The following is a 20,782-nucleotide window of genomic DNA, read 5'->3' as shown; positions in this document are numbered from 1 at the left end:
CAAAATTTCAGAAACATTGAGTTATAACCAAAGTTTCGGTCAGAAATGGGAGTCGCACATCTCAATAGCAGCATAACCGTAAGCAATGTTGAGAGGATGAGCTCGTCAATTATACCCCTATGCCAATATGACATTGCAGTGAGCTTAGCTTTAGAGTTTACCAAAAAAAAAAAAGGTAAATTACATGTCACCCCTGGTTTTTAAGCGAAATTTAGATCACCACCCGGTAAGTTGAGTTTATTTCAAAAATTAAGGGTATCTATTTTCCCTTGAAAACTAGGGGATGACGTGTAACTTATCCAAGAAAAAACAAAAAAAGGTTAGCTAGAAAAACCCCATAACGTTATGTTTTGATTGCAGAACTAACTAACTAACCCTCCCATTACAAAACTTACGAGATTGATGAGGACAAAGGTGTCGTGGACTCGTGATCGTCAGAATTAGGCAGCCAGCTAAGCAGCTAACCATCTGAAGGATAAACATCACATCGGATCAGTGTCAGCAAACGACGAGAGCACGCAAATCGATGGTGGCTCTGAGAGGCATGCGACGGGCCATGCCATCTAATCCATAATCCTAATCCTAATCCAATGCGTTTCGTTAATTAAAGGGTTGCCTTGAATTTGCACCGCGGGCTTTTCTCTCTTTTCTTCAGTCCCTCTCAATCAGTTTTTATCATCTTCAGTTCTCGTGAATCATCTCAAAAGAGTTCGGAGATGCAGAGGTTATCTGCTGTGAGGTCTCTCTCTGCTCTACTCCTCCGGAAGCAGATACAACATGGTTGCTTTTCTACTTCTCTACTGTTCGACGATACCCAGTTACAGGTGCTCTTATTTATTCCTTCTCCCTGCCCGCTTTGTATTCGTTCTTGTTTTAATTCTGAAATTTTGTTTCTGTTCAAGTTTATGGGATCAGTTGAAATCCTCTATCTGAGGATGAATGCATTGTTTTTGCCTGGTTGTTTATATAAAGATATTGACCTGGCGACTCTTATATGGTTAGTTTAACTGGGTCTTTTTCTTTTTGGTGGTTTGGACTCAAGGATAATTTGTGCTGTAATTTTTTCCCCTTTTATGAGGAAGGCCTGCCAGATCATCATTTATGCACTTAATGAGGCAAGGAAAGAGATTAGACTTTACTGGCGGAAGGGAACTATGCAATGGAGTATTGGTTGAAATGATTGTATTTACTCCCTGACGTAGTCTGTACATCTATCTATTGCTTCTGTTTGTGTTTTCTGTTGTATTCTGCAATTTCACAGTTGTAAATAGTTTGTAAGTTTGTATTCTTTTCAATATAAGTTTAACACTATACTGTTTGCATTCAGCTTCAACTCTACCCATGATTTATTGTTTAGAAGTCATTTTTGTCTAGACCCCAAAGAAAAGAGTGAGTGATAAAAGGACATGCTTAATCATGAATAGTCTTTTTGTTACATCATTTTTTTTCCCTAAAAAAGTGGAAGAAAAAAATGGGTTTGTGAAGTTCAAATTGTTGTGAAGGGGTTGTGTTAGTTCTCATAGTTACTCATTTCAATAGTTTGGTAATTCAGTTATCCTATTAGAGGTATGCCCCTTTATCCAGCATAATTTAGGACTTCATCTTGAATTTCCATGACAATGACAGGTTATGTATGCATTTATAATATCTTACAACTGCAATAGACCCTCTTACCCCCCCCCCCCCAACACACACACCAAAAAAAAAAAAAAAAACCCTGCAATAGACCCGCATGAATTGAATAGTCTTGGTACATGGAATGTAGATGTGATTTGCACTGAATTTCGCCTCCTCTACTTTTTGTGGGATTAGAATTCTTGTTACTGATGATTCATACATGTATTTGGCAAAAATCTTCATGAGTTAGCTAGGCAGTTGTAATTTTCTTTCTTGCTTCCAAATCAACTTCTCAACTCAATAAGGTTTATCCTACTACTTGTGGTTGCCTCCAACCTCCATGACTCATTTCTCAAATCAACTTCTACTACCTTTGTATTGCCTTCAAATTCTTGGGTTGGTTACATAAATCCGATTTCAAATAATCTTCTATGGCCTTCAAATCTTCCTCCAATACAAATCTGATGAGAAGCTTCTTTGCAGCCTGTCTTTCCTTTTCTTCACCCCTGATGGTTTTGATTTTTAACGCAGTTCAAAGAAAGTGTAGCACAATTTGCACAAGAAAATATTGCCCCCCATGCAGCAAAAGTGGACCAGACAAACTACTTTCCAAAGGTTTGATCAGATGACAGCTATTTCCAGTTTTATTGCATATTTGGCAAATAAACTTTTTTCTCATTCTTTTCCCAGGACGTTAACTTGTGGAAGCTTATGGGGGATTTCAATCTCCATGGAATCACCGCACCAGGTATTGTTGTCCACTATACTAAGGACTAGAAATTTAAGCAATAGTGGGGCTTATCCATGTACTTTGGCTCCCTCCTTCCTGCTCATCTCCTGCTTCTAAATATCTGACAGTTTGCATTCCGAAATATTGGATTTATTTATTTATATCCAAATAAAAAGATGGCTACTCTTTACCCTTTCTATTGACAATTTGATTCTCTCTTCTCTTGCATAAAAAAGTGAAGGAGAAATGTTTCCTGTCGGGGAGTCTACCGCCCATGCCCAAACACAGAAGGGGGCGAAATGACCTCCCTGCCCCACATAAAGGTGGAAATAACAGCTGCCTGATGCTTCTGTGTGCGCTCCCATTGGCCCTCACGCATGCAGGGCTCCCCCATAGGAATCACTTCCCCAAAAGTAAAATACCATGTGGATTCTCTATTTGATGCATCTGAGATGGTTCCTTCTGATTGCTTTGATTCCTAGCCTCTCTTCTGTGAATTTTCCTTGATTTGATCCTGGAAGTGACAGCCGATTAATTTCTCATTGTTTCTTAAAAAATTGGTTCCTGCTTCTTTTGTAGAGGAGTATGGAGGACTTGGTCTCGGTTATTTATACCACTGCATAGCGATGGAAGAAATTAGCCGTGCTTCTGGATCTGTTGGCCTTTCTTTTGGTGCCCATTCAAACCTATGCATAAATCAGTTGGTAAATGAGAAAACTCCAATTTCAAACTCTAGCAATGTTTACGTGCATTTTCTAAGTATTTATAAACATAATTCTAATGATCCTGTAGGTTCGAAATGGGAGTGCTGCTCAGAAACAGAAATATTTGCCTAAGGTTTTACTTTCTCATATTTTTTATGTTTTAAATGGTTAGAGCATTGTTTTTATCTATTCCTTACAGGACATAACATTTGTTGGCTGACTTCACTGGTATCAAACCAGAAACTTTATTAATGTTTTTAAACTCCGTACTTTTTGCTATTCATGACAATTAATTAATATTTGTTGGTCAGCTTCACAATTTCAATACTGTTAACTTCATTAATGTTTCTAAACTAAACATTATCTGCATGAAAAGAGGTTAAATTGTAACAATTGTTAATAATGGATTATGGTATTACCAAGTGTCAAGTATCGGTATCGGTCTGCGTATTAGAAAGCTGGTTTTAAGAGACGTCACAGAGATGTATTGGAGAGACAGTAAAAGATGGTAGATATGCTTAAGATACAGTTTGATACGTGTTAGAATGTAGATCTTGGTTGGGGGTCTATGGGACCCATAAACCCCCCAACCGAGATCTACATTCTAACAGTACACATGGATATGCTCATGATACATGCAAAACTAGTGTTTTTAAGCATTGTGCATCATAAATAAACAATAAATAATGATATCCAATCAATGTCAGGTTATCTCTATCTTTGTGACATTTTTGTGATTCAGATCTTCATTGGAAAATGCAATCTCAAACCTTCTAATAAGTAATAAAAATCAATTAAGCAAGAATATTTAAAAAGGAAAAATCTATGTGATTCAAATCTTCTTTTGCAGGTGCAAGTATTTCCTTGTTTAATCCCACTCTGCCTAGGTCGTTTTTTATTGCAGATGGAACCCCCTTTGGTTTTAGCCAAAAAAATAAAACTAGTAAGAAGTTTCTTTCAAAAACTGGGATTTTGGTTTTGAAATCCTGTGTATTGAGTGTATTGGTAATTCGGTATTGTATCAATCCGTATCAACTGGATACTGTTTCTATATATAAAAAATAAATTCTTATGCATTGGTTCTGTATCGTATTGATTGACCAGACTTGATATGTATCGGACTAATACGGTCAATACGTATTGAGACTTGACATCATGGGTATTATTACCTTCTTTTTCTATTTTTCTTTTTTTGGGGGGAGGAGTTGGGAGGGGCTACAATGTCTATTTCCAGTCACTACGTTGGTCATTGGGAAGTTATTGCTTAAAAACTGGTAGAATATTCTTATTTCTCTTCTTACATAATATCAGTAAGTTTTTTTAATTTCCTATACACCTTTCTCCCTCTCCCTTCCAACTTCCAGTGGGTTCTCTAATGATCTACTGACAGTCTATCATTGTGTTCGAGGTCAGCTAATGTTAGCTGCTCTAGGAGGTATGCAATGTCAATTTTTTTAAAAGATAATACTTGAATGGTCTCACCTTGTAGTGCTAGCATTAATGAGTCTATTGCAAATGAATGTGATGGTAAATCATTTTTGCTCAAGTAATTACATGGGGTATGACTGTTTTGATTAATTACTACCTTTTTTATTTTGGGAGTAAGGCATCCACCCTTGCTAGAGGCTAGAACATCTCATTGATACATGATGCAGAACTTCAAGGAGTGCTGACTTTATGAAACAAGTTCTTAGTTGTTGAGATTAGAAGTGATTGCTTTTCTACAAGTGTTTGCTGAACATGCACGTGGACTCTATTATTTGTACAAATTAGATTAACAACCAATATTGTTCAAGTAGATTTTATTTACACTATGGATAAAACATAGATCTCTCTTTTTGCCCTACTCTGCCCTCTGGTGACAGAAATGAAAGAAAATGAATTTTACTGAGACGAATTATATTAAATATTATGTACAAGAATAGTTGGTTGCAAATTGTTTCTTAGTCATCAGTCTTTGCAATTGATCATTTACTCCAGGAATTTCTTCTTGCAAATTTTGAACTCTAAGTTTGTGCCTGTAACCATTTTGTATTATTTGAAGTAGTGTAGGTAATAGTAATTTGTTTAGGTTATAATGATTTCTCTTTTATGTGAGTATCTGCATGCTAATCATATATTTCATTTCGATGTGAAGCTGATCAGTGGGGAGCATGTAGGAGCTTTGGCAATGAGTGAACCCAATGGTACCTCAACTCTTTTATCTTTTCAGTATTATTAGAAATTGGTTATAGTGGCCAACATTTATTTCTTATAAACTTCATCCATGTTAACTTCTACGTTGCAGCTGGTTCTGATGTTGTTAGCATGAAGTGCAAAGCTGATCGTGTTGCCGGTGGTTATGTTTTAAATGGGAACAAGATGTGGTGCACAAATGGCCCAATTGCACAAACACTGGTATTTTCTTGATGAGCGCTTACATTATGTATGAGAATGATCGCTCATTACCTACTTACATCTTGTGGAATAATGTGCTGAATGTATAGAAAGAATTGCTTTTCGTATTTGATTTTGTGTATATTCTTTGGGAATATCTTCACACATTTACTTGGACAACCTTATTACCGACTAGCAAGTTGAAATTGCCTTGTATTGGACAACCAGCCAATGAGGGGAAGATCCCTTTTCATCCGTTCTGCAGTATCGGGTTTGGTTTCTTGGATTCAAGTAACGGTTGAAGCCGTCTCCATGAGAGGTTTGATAGTGTTTCAAGCAATGAAAATGTATATTTATATTGCGGTTGTCTGTATCAGTTTCTCTTATACAGACAAAGACAACCTTTTCATCTTTGAAATAGAACCTGAATTCTGTCTTCCTACAATTGTTTAAATCTGATAAAAGTAGTGCTGTCATTCGACTCCCATCCAGTTATAGATGGTACGAGGGCGATGCTAAATCCATTTGAGAGGATTGACCATTGCATAAAAGAATGACCAAGATAGGCAACATATACCCAGCTGGCTTTAAGCTCGTTGCTTTGGAGTGGGCAATCCAGGAAAGTGAAAATGGGAACTGAAAGCTACGAGGAGAGTGAGTGATGCAATTGCAATAGTCCTGGACCAATACTTTTCTGGGCTTAGCAATTGAACCTGGGTAGCAAGCCTAGAAGCCCTTGAAGATCAAACCAAGAAATAAACATTTGGGATTATTTGCACCCCACCATATAAAAGAAATATTGAGAGCCCAGCTTTAAAAGAGGTGCTAATGGCGTTGGGAAAGATTACCAACCTTTTTCTTTGCCTTTCCAGTTCTTCTTGTGCTTATTTGAGTTTCCAGCAGAAGCTTGAGTTCTTGAGAAGTGCTTGCAGAATTCTTGAAGACCAACAGTGCAGCTGTTGGTCCTGTAGGCAACATTAAAAAAATCTAACCTTAAAAGCTCACTGTATTCTTGGAGTCAAGAAATTTTGGTTGTGAATGTTGCAACATAAATCGACCCTTCCACTGCAATTATTCCATAGCTTACATGACCACAATACTCCAACCTTATCTTTTCTTTTAAATTTTGGGATATAAAACAGTCCAAAAGGTGAGGCTTTTAATTTCCTAATCAATAGCAATTATAGCCCATGCCAAAGTTTCTGCCATCCCAATCCAATTTTGTTTAAGATTCATATCCTGCAGGTTCAAGGCCCTCTAGCTTTTGATCTGCACAAGAGAGCTAATTCCTTTTTATCTTTTCTCATATTATTTCTGATCTCATTGAAGTACACCCTATTTTTTACTCATAACATGTATTTTAATTTCCATTTCCTAATTATTTTAATTGTTGAAAGTAAAAAACAAAGTTCTTTTTGTCCTGTTCTGACTATCTTCTTTGCTTATGTAATATTGCAGTATTTTTTTTAGTCCTTGTCAGCAACTATGGTAGCTTGTCCACTTTTCTTTCTCTTATGAAATAATTCTCAGATTTCATCTCTTTTTTTTTTCACTGATACAGTTAATTGGGTCAGGTTGTTTATGCAAAAACAGACATTACAGCCGGTTCAAAAGGAATCACAGCATTCATTATTGAGAAGGGAATGCCAGGGTATTTACTCTACACAAGAAACTATTTGGGCATTTCAATGCATGATTAGGAGTCAAGAACTAAGAACTAGGTATCTTCTACTGATTATCTGGGCCAAAAGAAGTACACTTGCTCTTTTATATATAGAAAAAAAAAACTAATTCGAGGTCATTATCTCTTTTGTTAAAAAAATTTTAGAGAAATTGAATATTGAACAGGCTCCGGTCTGAGCAGTGGACCATCAACTGTGGAGTATGTGAGCTACTCAAACCATTGATGTACCATCTGTTTTCATCCATAGAGTTCCATTTTTCTCAGACATATATGTGTCTATCATGTTGGCCTCCATTTGTGTAGCGTCTTGTCTATGTTCAATGGTGTGAACACTGATGTTTATTACATGTGTTTATACTGCTACCAGATAAGCCGATAACATGGTGATAAAGAAGTGGTTGGCATTGAGTTAAAAACAGATAAGCCGATCGCTGTGGTTGTTATTAACTCTACTTTGGCCTTTTCTGCTGAATGTTTAAGGCCTCATCAGCAGAGGCTATACAAACTGACCAGACAATATCCAAGAAACAACCTCTCGCTTCGGTTGCTTTGTTCCTAACCTAACAGGCAAGGGCCCCACTACAGCTAAATACCCCTAGTTGAGTAAGGCACACAAACTTCAAGCGCGCTCCTGCATCGAAGCATGCTAACACACAACAGTGGCCGTAGATCAGTTCAACCGCCGGGAGAGAGTGCTCGTAGATCAGCTTACTTGAGTAGGGTCTCATCTGTTGATTCTGGGATGCACGTGCTAACGTGCCCAATGGATGCGCTAACGAGCAACGGTGCTCTACGATCAGCTTACTCTCCATTTGGCTCATCCCTTGGTTGTTCTGGCGCACTAACCGTTGTATATAGTCGGGCCCTCATCCTCTTGCTTCTTCTAATGTTAGATCAGTGTTTTGAGAGGTATATGAGGTGTAAGACTTAGGGTATGGATCTGGACAAGGCAGCAAAAAAAGGTCCCAAGGTGTATTATGTCTGTTGGGCATAAGTTTCAGGGGTCAACGCATTTGTGAGGTTTTGACTCATGCATGCAAGATTACTAAGGAGTGAGCCTCATTGAACCCCATCATTTTGGCTTAGTTTTTCAACATTAAATCCAATAAAAAAACCAGTCCAAATTACTTCTATACCTTGATTTTTAACTCACTTAGCATTTTAGCTTAAAAGACAATGACAAAAAGGTGTGCTAACTTATTAAAACACTCAGAATCATGGCATGTTGTAACGTTGAATTTTTGTCTGTTAAGCTTGTGCTTCATATTCATACTACATCTTGTACCTTGGATACAAATAAGAAAATGATGAATATAGATACTAATATTGAAAAATAGACGTGCAATGAGGCTTTTGCTCCATGTCCTAAGGCTTATGCCTCTTCTTTTTGACAAATGGAATGCTTTGCCTCATGCCTTAGAATTTAAAAACATTGTGTTTGATATGGACATATCAGAATTTTTTTTATCAATAGGAGCCCAGTATATGACTCTTTCTTAGCTTCAGCAACTATTAAGGCAGGTTCAGCTTGATTTTGGAAAGGCTTGTATTCCTTTCCAACCAGAAACTCCAAATCATTACAGCAGGCATGGGGAACCGGAGTTTCTTAACCCTCTGAGATGGCCTCTCAATCCTCCCCCCCCCCCCCCCACCAAAAAAAATAAAAAAATAAAAAATCACCATAGTCCATGAAAGGAGACATAACCTATTTCATCTCAATCCCAATAGCTTCAAAACATATACTCACAAACCTTAAAAGTGAAAGGGCAAAGAATTATTTAATGAGGGACTAGATCAGCAGCACCTATGCAACACAGTTAGACACTGGGTGGTATGTTGACTATGTTCTAAGTATACCACCCTTAGCAACAGTCAAGATGAAGAATTGGACCATAGTAGGGAACCTTTCACCCTCATCAGATTAGGGTGAAATTAGTCATACCTACGCCCTAAAAGGCTTCAAAACCGGTCTTAACTGAGAACATACCCAAAACTATCCATATTTCAAAGCCATTTTATTCCTCCTCATCCTGCTGAATTGTCTTTTCATTTAGAACTTGTAAATGCACTACAATGTTGGTAGATTCCCAGTCATACAGATTCCCACAAAGAGGAGTCCATATACATGACCTAATGTAACCTGAGCATAATTTGCAGCCAAAACCTACTTATCTTGGGCTTCTAGGAAAATCCCCAGAAAAACTCTCTTGAGAGGAGCATCAAGACACCATATATGATTTACAAAAAAAAAAAAAGAGGTCGAATAGTTCAGTTTAACAAAATACTACCATTTCCTATACATTCTCAAACATCGATCAGGATTCAGGACCACATGGCCCCAAAGCAGTTCCCTATCTTCATCTTTCTAAAAGTTCCTTTTAACTTTGGGCTACCTATTCTACAAAACTGCTTAAGCTTTCCAGTTTCTTCTCTACTTCCCTCTTCCACATTGTAGCATGTCTTTATACATCTTTCTCAGCATCGTAGTACCTAAGGGTATTAAAGCTCTTCAATTGTCTTCATTTACTCCACTTGCTGTTTTTCTGCTTTCGTTTCAGATTTTTTTTTAAAAAAATTTTTTAGAACATTTTGGGGACTAGTTTTTTGAGAATACCTAACAGGAAAAGGAGGAAAAATGTGCTACTGATGGATGGATAGCATGAGGAAGCCCTGTAATAGGGAACGACGACAAAAAGAACATGTTTAAGCATATGTATGAGCATAGACAAGGAATGAAACTTTGTCAAGATTCTGATATTTTGTTTTTTGCTGTAATTGTTACAGCTTCAGTACTGCCCAGAAATTAGACAAACTTGGGATGCGAGGAAGTGATACGTAAGTTCACTATTTTTATCTGTTATTATTTCATTTTCAAGTGTCTACATTGGCATAACCTGTTGCTGTACTTAAAATGATACAGATGTGAGCTTGTTTTTGAGAATTGCTTTGTTCCTGAAGAAAATGTTCTTGGGGAAGAAGGGAAAGGTATTGGCACTATGGAGATCTACATATACTAATAGCAGATTCAGAAAGTATGCAGAATGGGTGGGAGAATAATCCACCAAATGTATCCAGTTTTTATTTCAATATATGGTTCACAAATTGTATCTTCAAAGAACCAGATCTTGATAAATTTTTTGATGCAGTGGTAGTTCTTCGTTTTCAGGGGTATATGTCATGATGTCAGGGCTAGATCTGGAGAGGCTTGTTTTGGCAGGTGGGCCCCTTGGTCTCATGCAGGCATGCCTTGATGTTGTTCTTCCTTATGTTCGCCAGCGAGAACAATTTGGTCGTCCAATTGGGGAATTTCAGCTACTACAGGTGAGTATTTAGCACTTGGCAAGCTATCATTTTCATGTTTTATGGCTGATCTTGTGAGGAATGTTCTTATAACTCACGCTGTTTGTTAACATGCAACTACAGGGAAAAATTGCTGATATGTATACTTCTTTACAGTCATCAAGGTCAGAGTTCCTGCTCTCCTAATGTAACCTTGTTTCTTGGCTCTAATTGTCTTTTGGTGACAATATTCTTCATATTTACAGATCATTTGTATACTCTGTCGCAAGGGATTGTGATAATGGAAAAGTTGACCGGAAGGTGCTCCTCTTACATGCTAATATTTTCTCAATTTCACACTGATGGAAGCTTCACATAAAATTTACAGTACCTATTTCGTAGGCCTTGAAAAAGTACTCTTATCTTGTGGGAGATATGCTACACATGTAAAGTATCCAATATTTCATACCCTAGTGCCGCACCACACCCATGAAAAGAAGGGGGGGGGGGGGAAGAAGAGTATAGTACTAGGAGATTCCTTTGTTCTGTACCAGCCTAACCCAGAGTGCATGATTGTTCATAAATGGCATATCAAATTCTTTTGGATCATAAGAAAACGGTGCCTAGTTCTGAAAATGTGCTACAGAAGTTTTTTTTGGAATCCAATTTAGTTAAATTTTTGTAGTCATATAAGGTGACTTAGGTGGGAACAAATAGAGTGTTAGTTCCTGCATCCACCTTTGTGCACCGTCTTTCAAACTCCATTTCTGTAATCACCACCATTGATTTTCATTTCTTTATGATACTTAATTGTATTCAACTTACTTGAAAATTACTTGTCAGGATTGTGCCGGAGTTATACTTTTTGCAGCTGAGAGAGCTACAGAAGTTGCTTTACAGGTAAAATATTTAACAGATAATATTTCTGGCTATGTTATTTTTTTTCCTGTTATTATTATTCTTGATATAATCTCTTGCATTTAGTATGCTGCATGATTTTGGTCCTTCCAAGTACATCCCAATATGTTTGTCCTTCCCTGTAAAATTGCTCCAAGGTACCAGCGTCAAAAAAAAATCTTAGTTTAGACAAGCTGAACTAGTAATTTATTTGGTGGAAAATTGGGGAGAAGATTTTTGTTGTGTTTCAATTGTTGAGGCTAAAATATGTTTAGTAAGCATCTACTGTGATTGATTCCTGTTCAAATATGAATTGCAACTCATATCAGGTGCAGACTTCCTTCTCATACTCACCAAGTGGGAAGTCCTCAGTTCTGCATGAGTTGACCAATAACCAAAATAATTTAGTTGCATGTAATACATGATCCCCTGTATTGCATGTGTTTCAAACCCTGTATTTTTGTCTATTGGGTTTCTCAAATCTTCAACAAGGATTCACATTTAGTTTCGAACTTGGGTTTAGGAAGTCGCACTTGAATGGAATCAAGTACACAATTTCATTGAGAAAATTTTTCTTAAACATATATTCAAATTCACTAAGATGATCAGATGATGTGATTCAAATACACTAGGATGATCAGATGATCATTTGTTTCCCAAATGAAAATGTGCTCAATCCCTGGTCATCTTGCCTGTTATTTATGATGTGTAATATTACAAGCTATTGATTCCATTGAAATTACAATTTTAGCTTGCATGTGTGGCATCAATTCTAACAAACTTATAAATCACTGAAAGTGTCTGGGTGGTAATGGTTATGTGTATGTGGCAGGCTATCCAGTGTTTAGGTGGTAATGGCTATGTGAATGAATACCCAACTGGTCGACTTCTTCGAGATGCAAAATTATTTGAGATTGGGGCAGGCACCAGTGAGATCAGAAGAATAATTATTGGTCGTGAGCTCTTCAAGGAACAATGAGAAATGCACCATTTTGTTTGGATTACATTAATCTTGTACCCATTTCCCTTGCAAATAGCAACCCTCCAAAACATTCTTTGGGCTATACTTTTTATAAAAGATATTCTCAACAGAAATAAAAGCAGAGAATGTTACTGAATGTGTATCTTTCCAAAAAGAAAGATACAGAATTCGTACCAAGAACTAGGTATATGTATTGTTTATTAAAAAGGGGGAAATTTCTATATGTCTTCTATACTTGCTCTATAATTGCTCAAACTTCCTTACCCTGAAACTTCTTCCATAAAAGCAAACTTCCACAATACATGATTGGGTCATCCTCCTATTCAGATCATTGAGGTTAACTGTGACATTAGATGGGTCCGATTCTCACAAGAACACATGGCATCTTAAAAGTGTCCCAAACTTGCAGAAATGTGTGGATAGTAAAAGCCAGAACTAAGATTTCCTCACCTTATAAAATGGGTTCACATGGGAAGTAGTATTTCTAGGGGAGTGCCAGTCTGTGAACTCTGGAGAGGGTTCTCCAGAGGGGTCTTGGGTTCTAGAGTGGAGGGGGAGGGGAGGGGGGGGGGGGGGGTTTGGTTGGTTCTGACATATGGTAGGTCAGAGAGGATTATAATTGTGGACTAGTGGACCCAAATTCCTTTAATATATCAAATTTCAAATCAGTCTGAGTTAGCCAAGTGGCAAAATCGAGTATTGAAAAGATAATGGAAAAGAACACATCAGAAAATGGACAATGGATACAGAGAAGCAGGAACATATGCAACTTAGAAAACCACTCCAAGTAGGCCAACATAGCAAATAATTTTATCTTTTTTAAAGTCACAGGACTGAGGGTCTCCTAGTCCGGACAGTTCAGTTTTGCCTCCCAAAGTTCCCTAATAGTCTAATACCCGACCCCTCTTACCATCCAATTCCAACAAACGGCTTTGAGTAGTTTCAAAGAAATTAGAAAGAGAGAGGAATTATGAGTTTTGCTTTGTCCTTGTTGGGAGTTGGGAATTCCAGCTTTTGAGTCCTGAATTGGAACCCATTGAAGGTTGCTTAAAATTCCAAGAAAACCACCCACCCTCATATCAAGGAGGAAAATGGATCCTATATCTAACCTTTTATTTTGGAGGGGGGGGGGGTGTGGAACAACAAGAACTAATACAATAATTCCAGTTTCCATATTTTTTTTAAGTGCCTATTAGTTTAAAACTAATCCATGTGATGTCATATGGTAAATAGTGAAATGTTATACTTCACTAGGCAAAGTAAGTGGGAAGATTTTGGGGACTTGTATAGATGATTGGATGATGGAACCCAAATATTGATGACATACATGCTACCCACAAGAAAAGATTTTGCTATGTGTTACTAGTTACAATGATTGATTACACTAAGACTATAACCACATCAATTTTCCCTCCGTAGTTCATACATGTAATGGACGGATTTTTTCGATCATACAATGATGTGATATGTCTAATTATTCTGTCTTATTTGATCCACATCGAATACTTACAATGGTTATAAACAATAGATGAGCCTTGACGCAACCGTTAAGTTGTGCTATTACAATCAACCAACAAGTTGCGGATTCAACATATAGAAACAACCTCTCTATGAAGTGGAGGTAAAATTACATACATTTTGCCCCTCAAAATAGATGTAGTGTAGTGTAACAGTGAAGTGTTTGGAGGTCAATATCAGATGGGTTGGATGAGTGATGTTTGGTGGGGGGACCTCATATAGGATATAGTCCCATAAAACTTAATTGCATATCACGATTGGGTATTTGGATTGGTCATTGGCCCCAACTACTGGTGGTGTGCTGGTGGTCCAAAACCAAAATCCAAATTCCATTTCCAAAAAGGAGAAGTCTATGCAATAATCACTCTTAGCTTATCCAAAATCTAGAATACAGATCCACCCAAATAAAGTAATCAATGATACATAACATTAAGGAAAAGGTTCTCTCAGCCGCCAGGTTGGCCTAAAACGAATTGCTCAAATTGATGAACTCTAATTCTCTTGTATTTTCTTTTTTTTAGTTTATATATATATATATATATATATATATTTTTTTTTTTTTTTTTCATCAAATTTTTTTTTTTTGATGAAATAAATCCGAATCAAACTGAACTGACTCTCTATCGGTTCCGTTTCGGTTTGGGATATTATAAAATCAAAATACACCGGATTGATCGAAAATCAAATTAAAATCGATATAAAATTGATATGTAGGTGGTAAACTGAAAGGATATCAAATCGATAAAAATCCAATGAAATAAATCGAACCCAAATCAGACAAAAACCAAGCATTATTTTATCAGGTTAGATTCAATTTCACCCATTATCAATACGAAATCGGTTCCGCCTGTTCAAAAATCGAAACAAACCAATCGTTTGACACCCCTAAGGGTAGGAGAGGTACACTAGCACACCTCTCTCTCTCAGTCATGAAAATATGAAATGACTTCATTCGCTGCTCTCCTAGGCTACTATGCAAGAAAACATTTTGTCACACTTGATTCGTGTTATCACTGTTATGCTGCTTGCACAGAAAACCGTCTCCCCTAACATTATTTAAGACTTGCACTGCTGCCCTCACCCGCTTCCATGTCAATAAATTTCTCTGTCCCACACTCCTTGCGTAGAAGAAGATTCCTTTTTTCATCACACCCTATTGGCCTATTCCTAATTTGTCTCCCGGTAAGTGGTCCATATTCTATATTCCCCAATCCCCAGAGAGAGAGAGAGAGAGAGTACGTGTCTCAAAAGGAGTGAGCCAGTGAAGGAAAACAAGAAAAACAAAATTATATTTATCTACCAAACTCTCTTCATTTAACTTAATGGAGTGTTTGAATGACACCTCTAGGGTCAAAAGGTTTTTTAAGATTAGGTTATAAAATGATTTTCAAAATTAAATTAAAAGTTACATATCAATATATCATCAATATGTTATTGTCGTGCATATTTTTCGAGTTTGCATGTAAAATAACATTATTACTATTAATAAAAAAATATTGTATGTCATACTTAAAATGTTTTTAAAAAAAAAAAAATTACAAATTATTTGAGACCTTGAGGAATGTTAATAAGCATTTAATCCCTTTAACTAAGCAAATTGATGATTGATTTGGGCACCACCCTCAGGTTGATCAATGAATGGCCTTCTTTTGGTGGCCAACCATTTTCATTTTGATTGATTTAGATCTAATCCAGATTAGAATTGATCATAATTAGTGTAGTAGGTGAATCAGTCATAAATCGATCAGAATCAATTTGGAATCTGCCAAAATCAGTATAAAACCAGCCAAACCAAATTAGATATCGGTATTGGTACCAGTATTGGTCCCGGCTGATACTAGTATTGATACAATATGGATTGGCCGTATAGGGTTGATTTGCATCATTTTGCCCTTCAAAATACCAATATCTTAGATTTTTGAACTATATTACCCTCCCCTATATCGGTAACATCGTTAAGATATTGATAACGTATTGATATCGGGTACTGGCGATACTGATACGGCATACTGATACCCTGAACTGTGACCCTAACCCTAATTTCCATATAGAAATCAGTCAGAATTGGAATCGGCTTAACCCAATCAACCAATCTGGCCGATTCGATTCCTATTTTTAACACGTAGAGAGAAATAAATCCTTTCTTGTAATGGTTAAAGTGAAAATCAATCCGATCTTGTATTCTCATTCTCCTCCTCCCAGTTATTTACTCGATTCTTCCTTATCCATCCACACACAACACAAGAATAACTCAAAAGTCAAAAGAAAGTGACCCTCTTTCTACTACTTCACCAACTTTATACTCAAACTCTTTAGTCTCTTTTTGACAAGGATTACTTGTGAAAGCAACCAACCACCCACCACCAAAAGGAATTAAAATAGATTAAAGACTTACCCTCATTTACTTCCTTCTTACCTAGCTTTTACTGCTGTTCCATACTGCTGATGATCAAAGAAGAATGAAAATGTTTGAAATAATTGTTAAAACAGTTATTAACCCTTCAATCACAATGGTTGTTGAAACAGCTTTAACCCCACAATCAGAGTATCCATCCCACTTCTGTCCATGGTTCTAAGTATCAGAATCTATCAATGAATCAGTAATACTGGCACAATACTGATAAGGATTGGAATTATCAGCCAAAAAGTGACTCTCTTTTTTATACAGGCTGATACAGACCGAGATGGCCCGATTCGTATTGTATCGATATCGGCGGTGGTCTTGTGGGAGTGACTACTGACATGACCACCGATACCGATACCTATAACCATGCTTCTGTCTGCTACATACATTAATCTTGCTAACATATTCTTCAAATTGATCTCTATGTAAATGTGCTATAAATACAAAAACAAGTAATTGTATATTTATAAATTATTGGTAATAATCCCACAAGTGGAGGCTATATAAAAATTATGGAAGGTCTCAAAGTTTCTAATTTGGGATTATTTCCTTTTCCTTATAAAAGTTGATGGCAATCAAACTAGTTCTCCACCATTGAAGCTGTGGTTTATGGAGGAGGAGGAGGAGGTTGAGAGGGTTATCAACATTTCATTAATATCAGAGACACTGTCCTGCAAGGTCATCAACAGATGGGAAGTGCTGAAACTCATAGAAGGCTTTGATCTTGGGACAATGGGCACTTGAGCTTCACCCACTAACATCTGAACCACACCTCTCATTGTAGGTCTAGCCAATGGGTCAGGATGAGAACATGCCAGCCCCATCAAGAGCACTCTTGTCATCTCTGCCTCATCAAACTCACCACCAAGTTTGGCATCAGCTGCACCCAACAGCCTCCCTTCTCTGTGCAAACTCCAAATCCACTCCACCAAATTACTGCTCACCCCAACCTTTCCTATCCCAGTGGTCTCTTTCTCAATGGGTCTCCTCCCACTGGCCACTTCCAATACTACAGCTCCAAAGCTGAACACATCAGTCTTCTCTGTAGCTCTCCCAGTGAGGAGGTACTCCGGGGCCAAGTAACCCATTGTACCTGCAGTTACAGTGGCATCAGGGGACTTATCATGCTCCACCTGCCTCGCCAAACCAAAGTCCCCTAGTTTGGCATTGAAGGCTTCGTCAAGCATTATATTGCTGGTCTTGATATCTCTGTGAATTACCTGGTTTTCACATTCCTGATGCAGGTAGGCCATGGCAGAGGCCACACCCATTAAAATCTTTCGCCGGTAGTGCCATGGGAGGAGAGATGTGGACTCGAACAATGCCTTATCGAGGCTTCCATTAGGCATGAAATCATAGACCAGAAGAATTTCACCTTTCTCATGGCACCAACCTTGGAGCCGTACAAGGTTCCGATGCCTGAGACTCCCAATTATTGAAAGCTCTGATAAAAATTCTGCCTTTCCCTGACCTCCGCTATGACTACATCTCTTCACAGCCACCATTGCTCCAGTTTCTGGGATAATACCTTTGTACACAGTCCCGAACGCTCCATTTCCTATAATTCTGTCCCTATCGAAGGACCTCGTTGCCAATTGCAGCTCTTTGTAACTGAACTCTTTTGGGGTTTTGACGATCTCAGTTGCTAGAGAGACTGTTTTTTCAGGAGTTTTAAACCTTTTGGAGAAAACCCAGATGAGAACACCGGCGAAAATGGCAAGAAAAAAAGCTCCGGCTGTTACCACCCCTGCAACTGCCCCAGGGCGTTGCTTACAGAGCTGGTTATGGCAGGACGAGGACTTGCTGGTCTTTTCTGGTGTCGAAGAGTTTGAAACTGAAGCAGAAGGTACCGGAGATGGTGGTGGGAGATTGGAAGCATTAGCCATTGGGGCAAAAGGAATAGGCGTCGGCGGTGGAAGGGAGGACCCAGACCCAGAAGTAGGAGGAGAAGAAGAAGGGTTAAATGAAGAAGTAAAGCTCCACCATTCGACACTGTGGATCTCTGTACTCCCCTGAGTGGACCCAGAAAAGCCCACGAACATAAAATCGTTGACGAAGCGATCCAAGTCGAGATGGAAGGACAAAAGGGGATCGGCCGGACGGAGATCGGAGTGAGAGACGGAGATATTAAACAGACGAGAGGAGCCATCGTAATCGAGCCAAGCATTCACAAGATCTCCGCTCTTAAGATCGACCGCAACGGAACCCAAGTCACCCACCTGAGCAGAAACTATCCCGTTTAGATCAAAACCCACATGGTTGTCGTTAATGTCCTTGAACTCCACGTCCATCAACGTGTCGAATTCAACTGCAACGTAGCCGGACAGAGAACCCTTGCCATTGCCCAGGCCCAGAAATCCACCGGCATCACCGACTGTCTCGTCGTCGGGAGAGAGGAGGAAGGCAAGTCCCCCACCGATCGAGGACGGATTGAGATTGATAACGGAGATGGAGAAGAAGGTGGAGAAGGATGCCGGAGAATGGCTGCCAGGTTGCCGGAATCTGACGGGTTTACCGTACAAGACCCTGCCAGAGCCTGAATAAGGGACGCTTAGATCACGGGAGAGACGTACACTGCCATTGTTCAAATGGGCATCTCCTAGCAGCTTAAGACTGCTAAGCGTTAACGTGCTGAAGTCGAATTCAGTCGTTTCACTCTCTGCTTCGACTTCAATGCTGGAAATCCCCAGCAAGAGAAACAGGTATAATAAACAGGTAAGCTCATCTATGAAAAACAACATCGCTTAATTTCTCCGGCAACCCATTACAGAGAAATTGGGTTTTCTTTTGAGGCGAGGGTGAGACTACTACGTACCTATCAAATAGTATCAATCAATCACGGCCGACTCAGAGGGAGAGAGAAAGAGAGAGTGAAGAGTTAGTGCTGCGTGTTCAATTCTTTTGCTTTGACGGCACAACAACGAAACGGGAACAAAGGAATTCGAAGGTCAGATTCCAAAGGGAAAAGAGGACAGTTGTGTTATATAGAGACACGTTTCCATCTGCAACCACTAAATTTCAGAAGCAAGCAAAGAAGAAAATGAGAAAGAGAAAGAAGAAGTGGGACTTTTTGGATGTTATACTCTAAGTCTCTAACTAACTTGTGAGTCAGTGGGTCTGAGTCGGAGTTACTGTGGTTAATTAAATAGGTGGTTGCATGTGAGTTCGTCAGCAAAGACTTAAAAAAAAGCTACTAAACGGTTTGTGCTTGTAAAATACGCGAAGTGCGCCATACGCATCCTCAAGGTAGGCCCCATCCCTAATGGCCCCACTTCGATTTTGCGTCCACGTATGCACTGAGTGAGAGTCATCTATCATCAATCATGAATAATGGGATAACAAAGCAAGCCGCCTGTGGACCGGAAAGCACAGTGTACCGTGTGCGCACCAGTTGTGCTTAAATAGAGCGAGTCATTTATGAGATCCGTTCTGACCCAAACTTATCAAAAACAATTTGAGTTTTGTATCTCATTTTTCATTTAAGGAATCTCCACACGGATTATTATCCTCTCCAATTCCCTATTGTTCGGCAGTGCGATAGTGTTAGTATGGATATTTGACACATGACAGCTTGGACATTTATTGGTATGACCTCAACATAGTTAATGAATTCGGATCATTGAATGTCTAAATTACCACATGTCGACCACCCACATTAGCACTGTTGCACTACTGAGCTATAGGGAGTTGAAGAGGATAATTTTCCTCCCCACATAAAGGGGAGTGCAATTTTCCTCCTAACATAATTTTTTGTTATTTAAACCATTTAAAATACATGAGAAGAACGACAAAGTGTTTGTCATCTCTTAAATCAGATTGCCCCATCATGTATCCCGTAGTTTAAAATGCTATTTAAACGGGCATGATCTAAATCATAAATTAAAACAAAATACAAAACGTTATGTTGAAGAATAACTTTTGAATTAATTTTTTTTTGCCGGAAAGAGATTGATTCCTGGGCCTCTAGAGCCTGCACGTGCACTTGCACTGACCAATGAAAGTATGTCTTGAATGGGATTTCTATCTTTCCATTCGGGCAGTGCCATACTTTACTCGCTTCTGTGTCTAAGTGCAGAAACCACAGAGGCCACTCATTTCCCCTTTTTCATATATGTTTACACCTATATAACACCGTTTGGACTCTCTTACCTTAAACGTAATTTTTAAAGGGAAAATGATTTTCTATCCGGGAGTATGACCTATGTTAGCAATCCCATAATCCCATGTGTCTCTCTCTCCTCAAAACAAGAGGACAAATTTCTTTTGGGAAGAGAGAAATATACTCATGGAAATGCTGGTGTAGACCACACTCTTAGACAGATAACTTTCACCTTTTATAAAGCTGTTAGGTAGTACCTTAAACGTCGTTCCTCAATATGTTGAGACTGATGCATGATATGCCCCACATCCATGCGTGGGTTAACTGTAACATGCATCCCAGGCTCCTCGGTTGCCCCCAGTTGCAACAGAGTCGAGGCACAGCCTAAGTAGTCACTGACCTGTGTTGCGCAATTTACAAAACAGAAAAAATAGCTTCAAGAAAATGAAGACGAGAAAGCGAGAATAAGCTAAATGGCGTAGAATGGCAAGA

The 20,782-nt window shown here is 38.5% G+C and overlaps 2 protein-coding genes across 3 annotated transcripts in view; one reads left to right on the top strand and one right to left on the bottom strand.

Moving 5' to 3' along the window:
- The first annotated feature begins 660 nt into the window (after nucleotides 1-660).
- LOC122649005 (isovaleryl-CoA dehydrogenase, mitochondrial) overlaps nucleotides 661-20,782 on the top strand; it is a 28,514-nt gene continuing 8,392 nt past the window's right edge. The window contains exons 1-16 of one of the 2 annotated variants that reach the window (XR_006331156.1): nucleotides 661-824; nucleotides 2,149-2,232; nucleotides 2,308-2,365; nucleotides 2,927-3,051; nucleotides 3,140-3,184; nucleotides 5,189-5,237; nucleotides 5,339-5,448; nucleotides 7,002-7,078; nucleotides 9,896-9,946; nucleotides 10,032-10,096; nucleotides 10,278-10,432; nucleotides 10,535-10,575; nucleotides 10,657-10,711; nucleotides 11,234-11,290; nucleotides 12,120-12,339; nucleotides 14,658-14,661. Coding sequence is in view for 1 of the 2 variants with exons in the window: in XM_043842350.1 (XP_043698285.1) it covers nucleotides 717-824; nucleotides 2,149-2,232; nucleotides 2,308-2,365; nucleotides 2,927-3,051; nucleotides 3,140-3,184; nucleotides 5,189-5,237; nucleotides 5,339-5,448; nucleotides 7,002-7,078; nucleotides 9,896-9,946; nucleotides 10,032-10,096; nucleotides 10,278-10,432; nucleotides 10,535-10,575; nucleotides 10,657-10,711; nucleotides 11,234-11,290; nucleotides 12,120-12,266 (1,227 nt within the window). In the remaining variant the exon portion in view is untranslated. Of the gene's footprint in view, nucleotides 825-2,148; nucleotides 2,233-2,307; nucleotides 2,366-2,926; nucleotides 3,052-3,139; nucleotides 3,185-5,188; nucleotides 5,238-5,338; nucleotides 5,449-7,001; nucleotides 7,079-9,895; nucleotides 9,947-10,031; nucleotides 10,097-10,277; nucleotides 10,433-10,534; nucleotides 10,576-10,656; nucleotides 10,712-11,233; nucleotides 11,291-12,119; nucleotides 12,491-14,657; nucleotides 14,662-20,782 lie in introns of those variants that run through there. The other variant, XM_043842350.1, reaches the window with a different exon arrangement.
- On the bottom strand, nucleotides 16,756-18,989 carry LOC122649004 (L-type lectin-domain containing receptor kinase VIII.1-like). The gene has a single exon (XM_043842349.1). It carries the CDS (start codon nucleotides 18,930-18,932, stop codon nucleotides 16,767-16,769), a length of 2,166 nt encoding a protein of 721 aa, XP_043698284.1. The 5' UTR covers nucleotides 18,933-18,989; the 3' UTR covers nucleotides 16,756-16,766.

Source organism: Telopea speciosissima, chromosome 1 (genome assembly GCF_018873765.1).
Source record: "Telopea speciosissima isolate NSW1024214 ecotype Mountain lineage chromosome 1, Tspe_v1, whole genome shotgun sequence".
NCBI classification, from domain to species: domain Eukaryota; kingdom Viridiplantae; phylum Streptophyta; class Magnoliopsida; order Proteales; family Proteaceae; genus Telopea; species Telopea speciosissima.
The sequence above is the reverse complement of the archived record's forward strand: the minus strand, read 5'-3'. Positions and strand labels throughout refer to the sequence as shown.

What these genes read in the sequence shown, in the direction of transcription:
- LOC122649004 (XM_043842349.1), bottom strand. Translation starts at nt 18,932, where the DNA reads ATGTTGTTTTTCATAGATGAGCTTACCTGTTTATTATACCTGTTTCTC.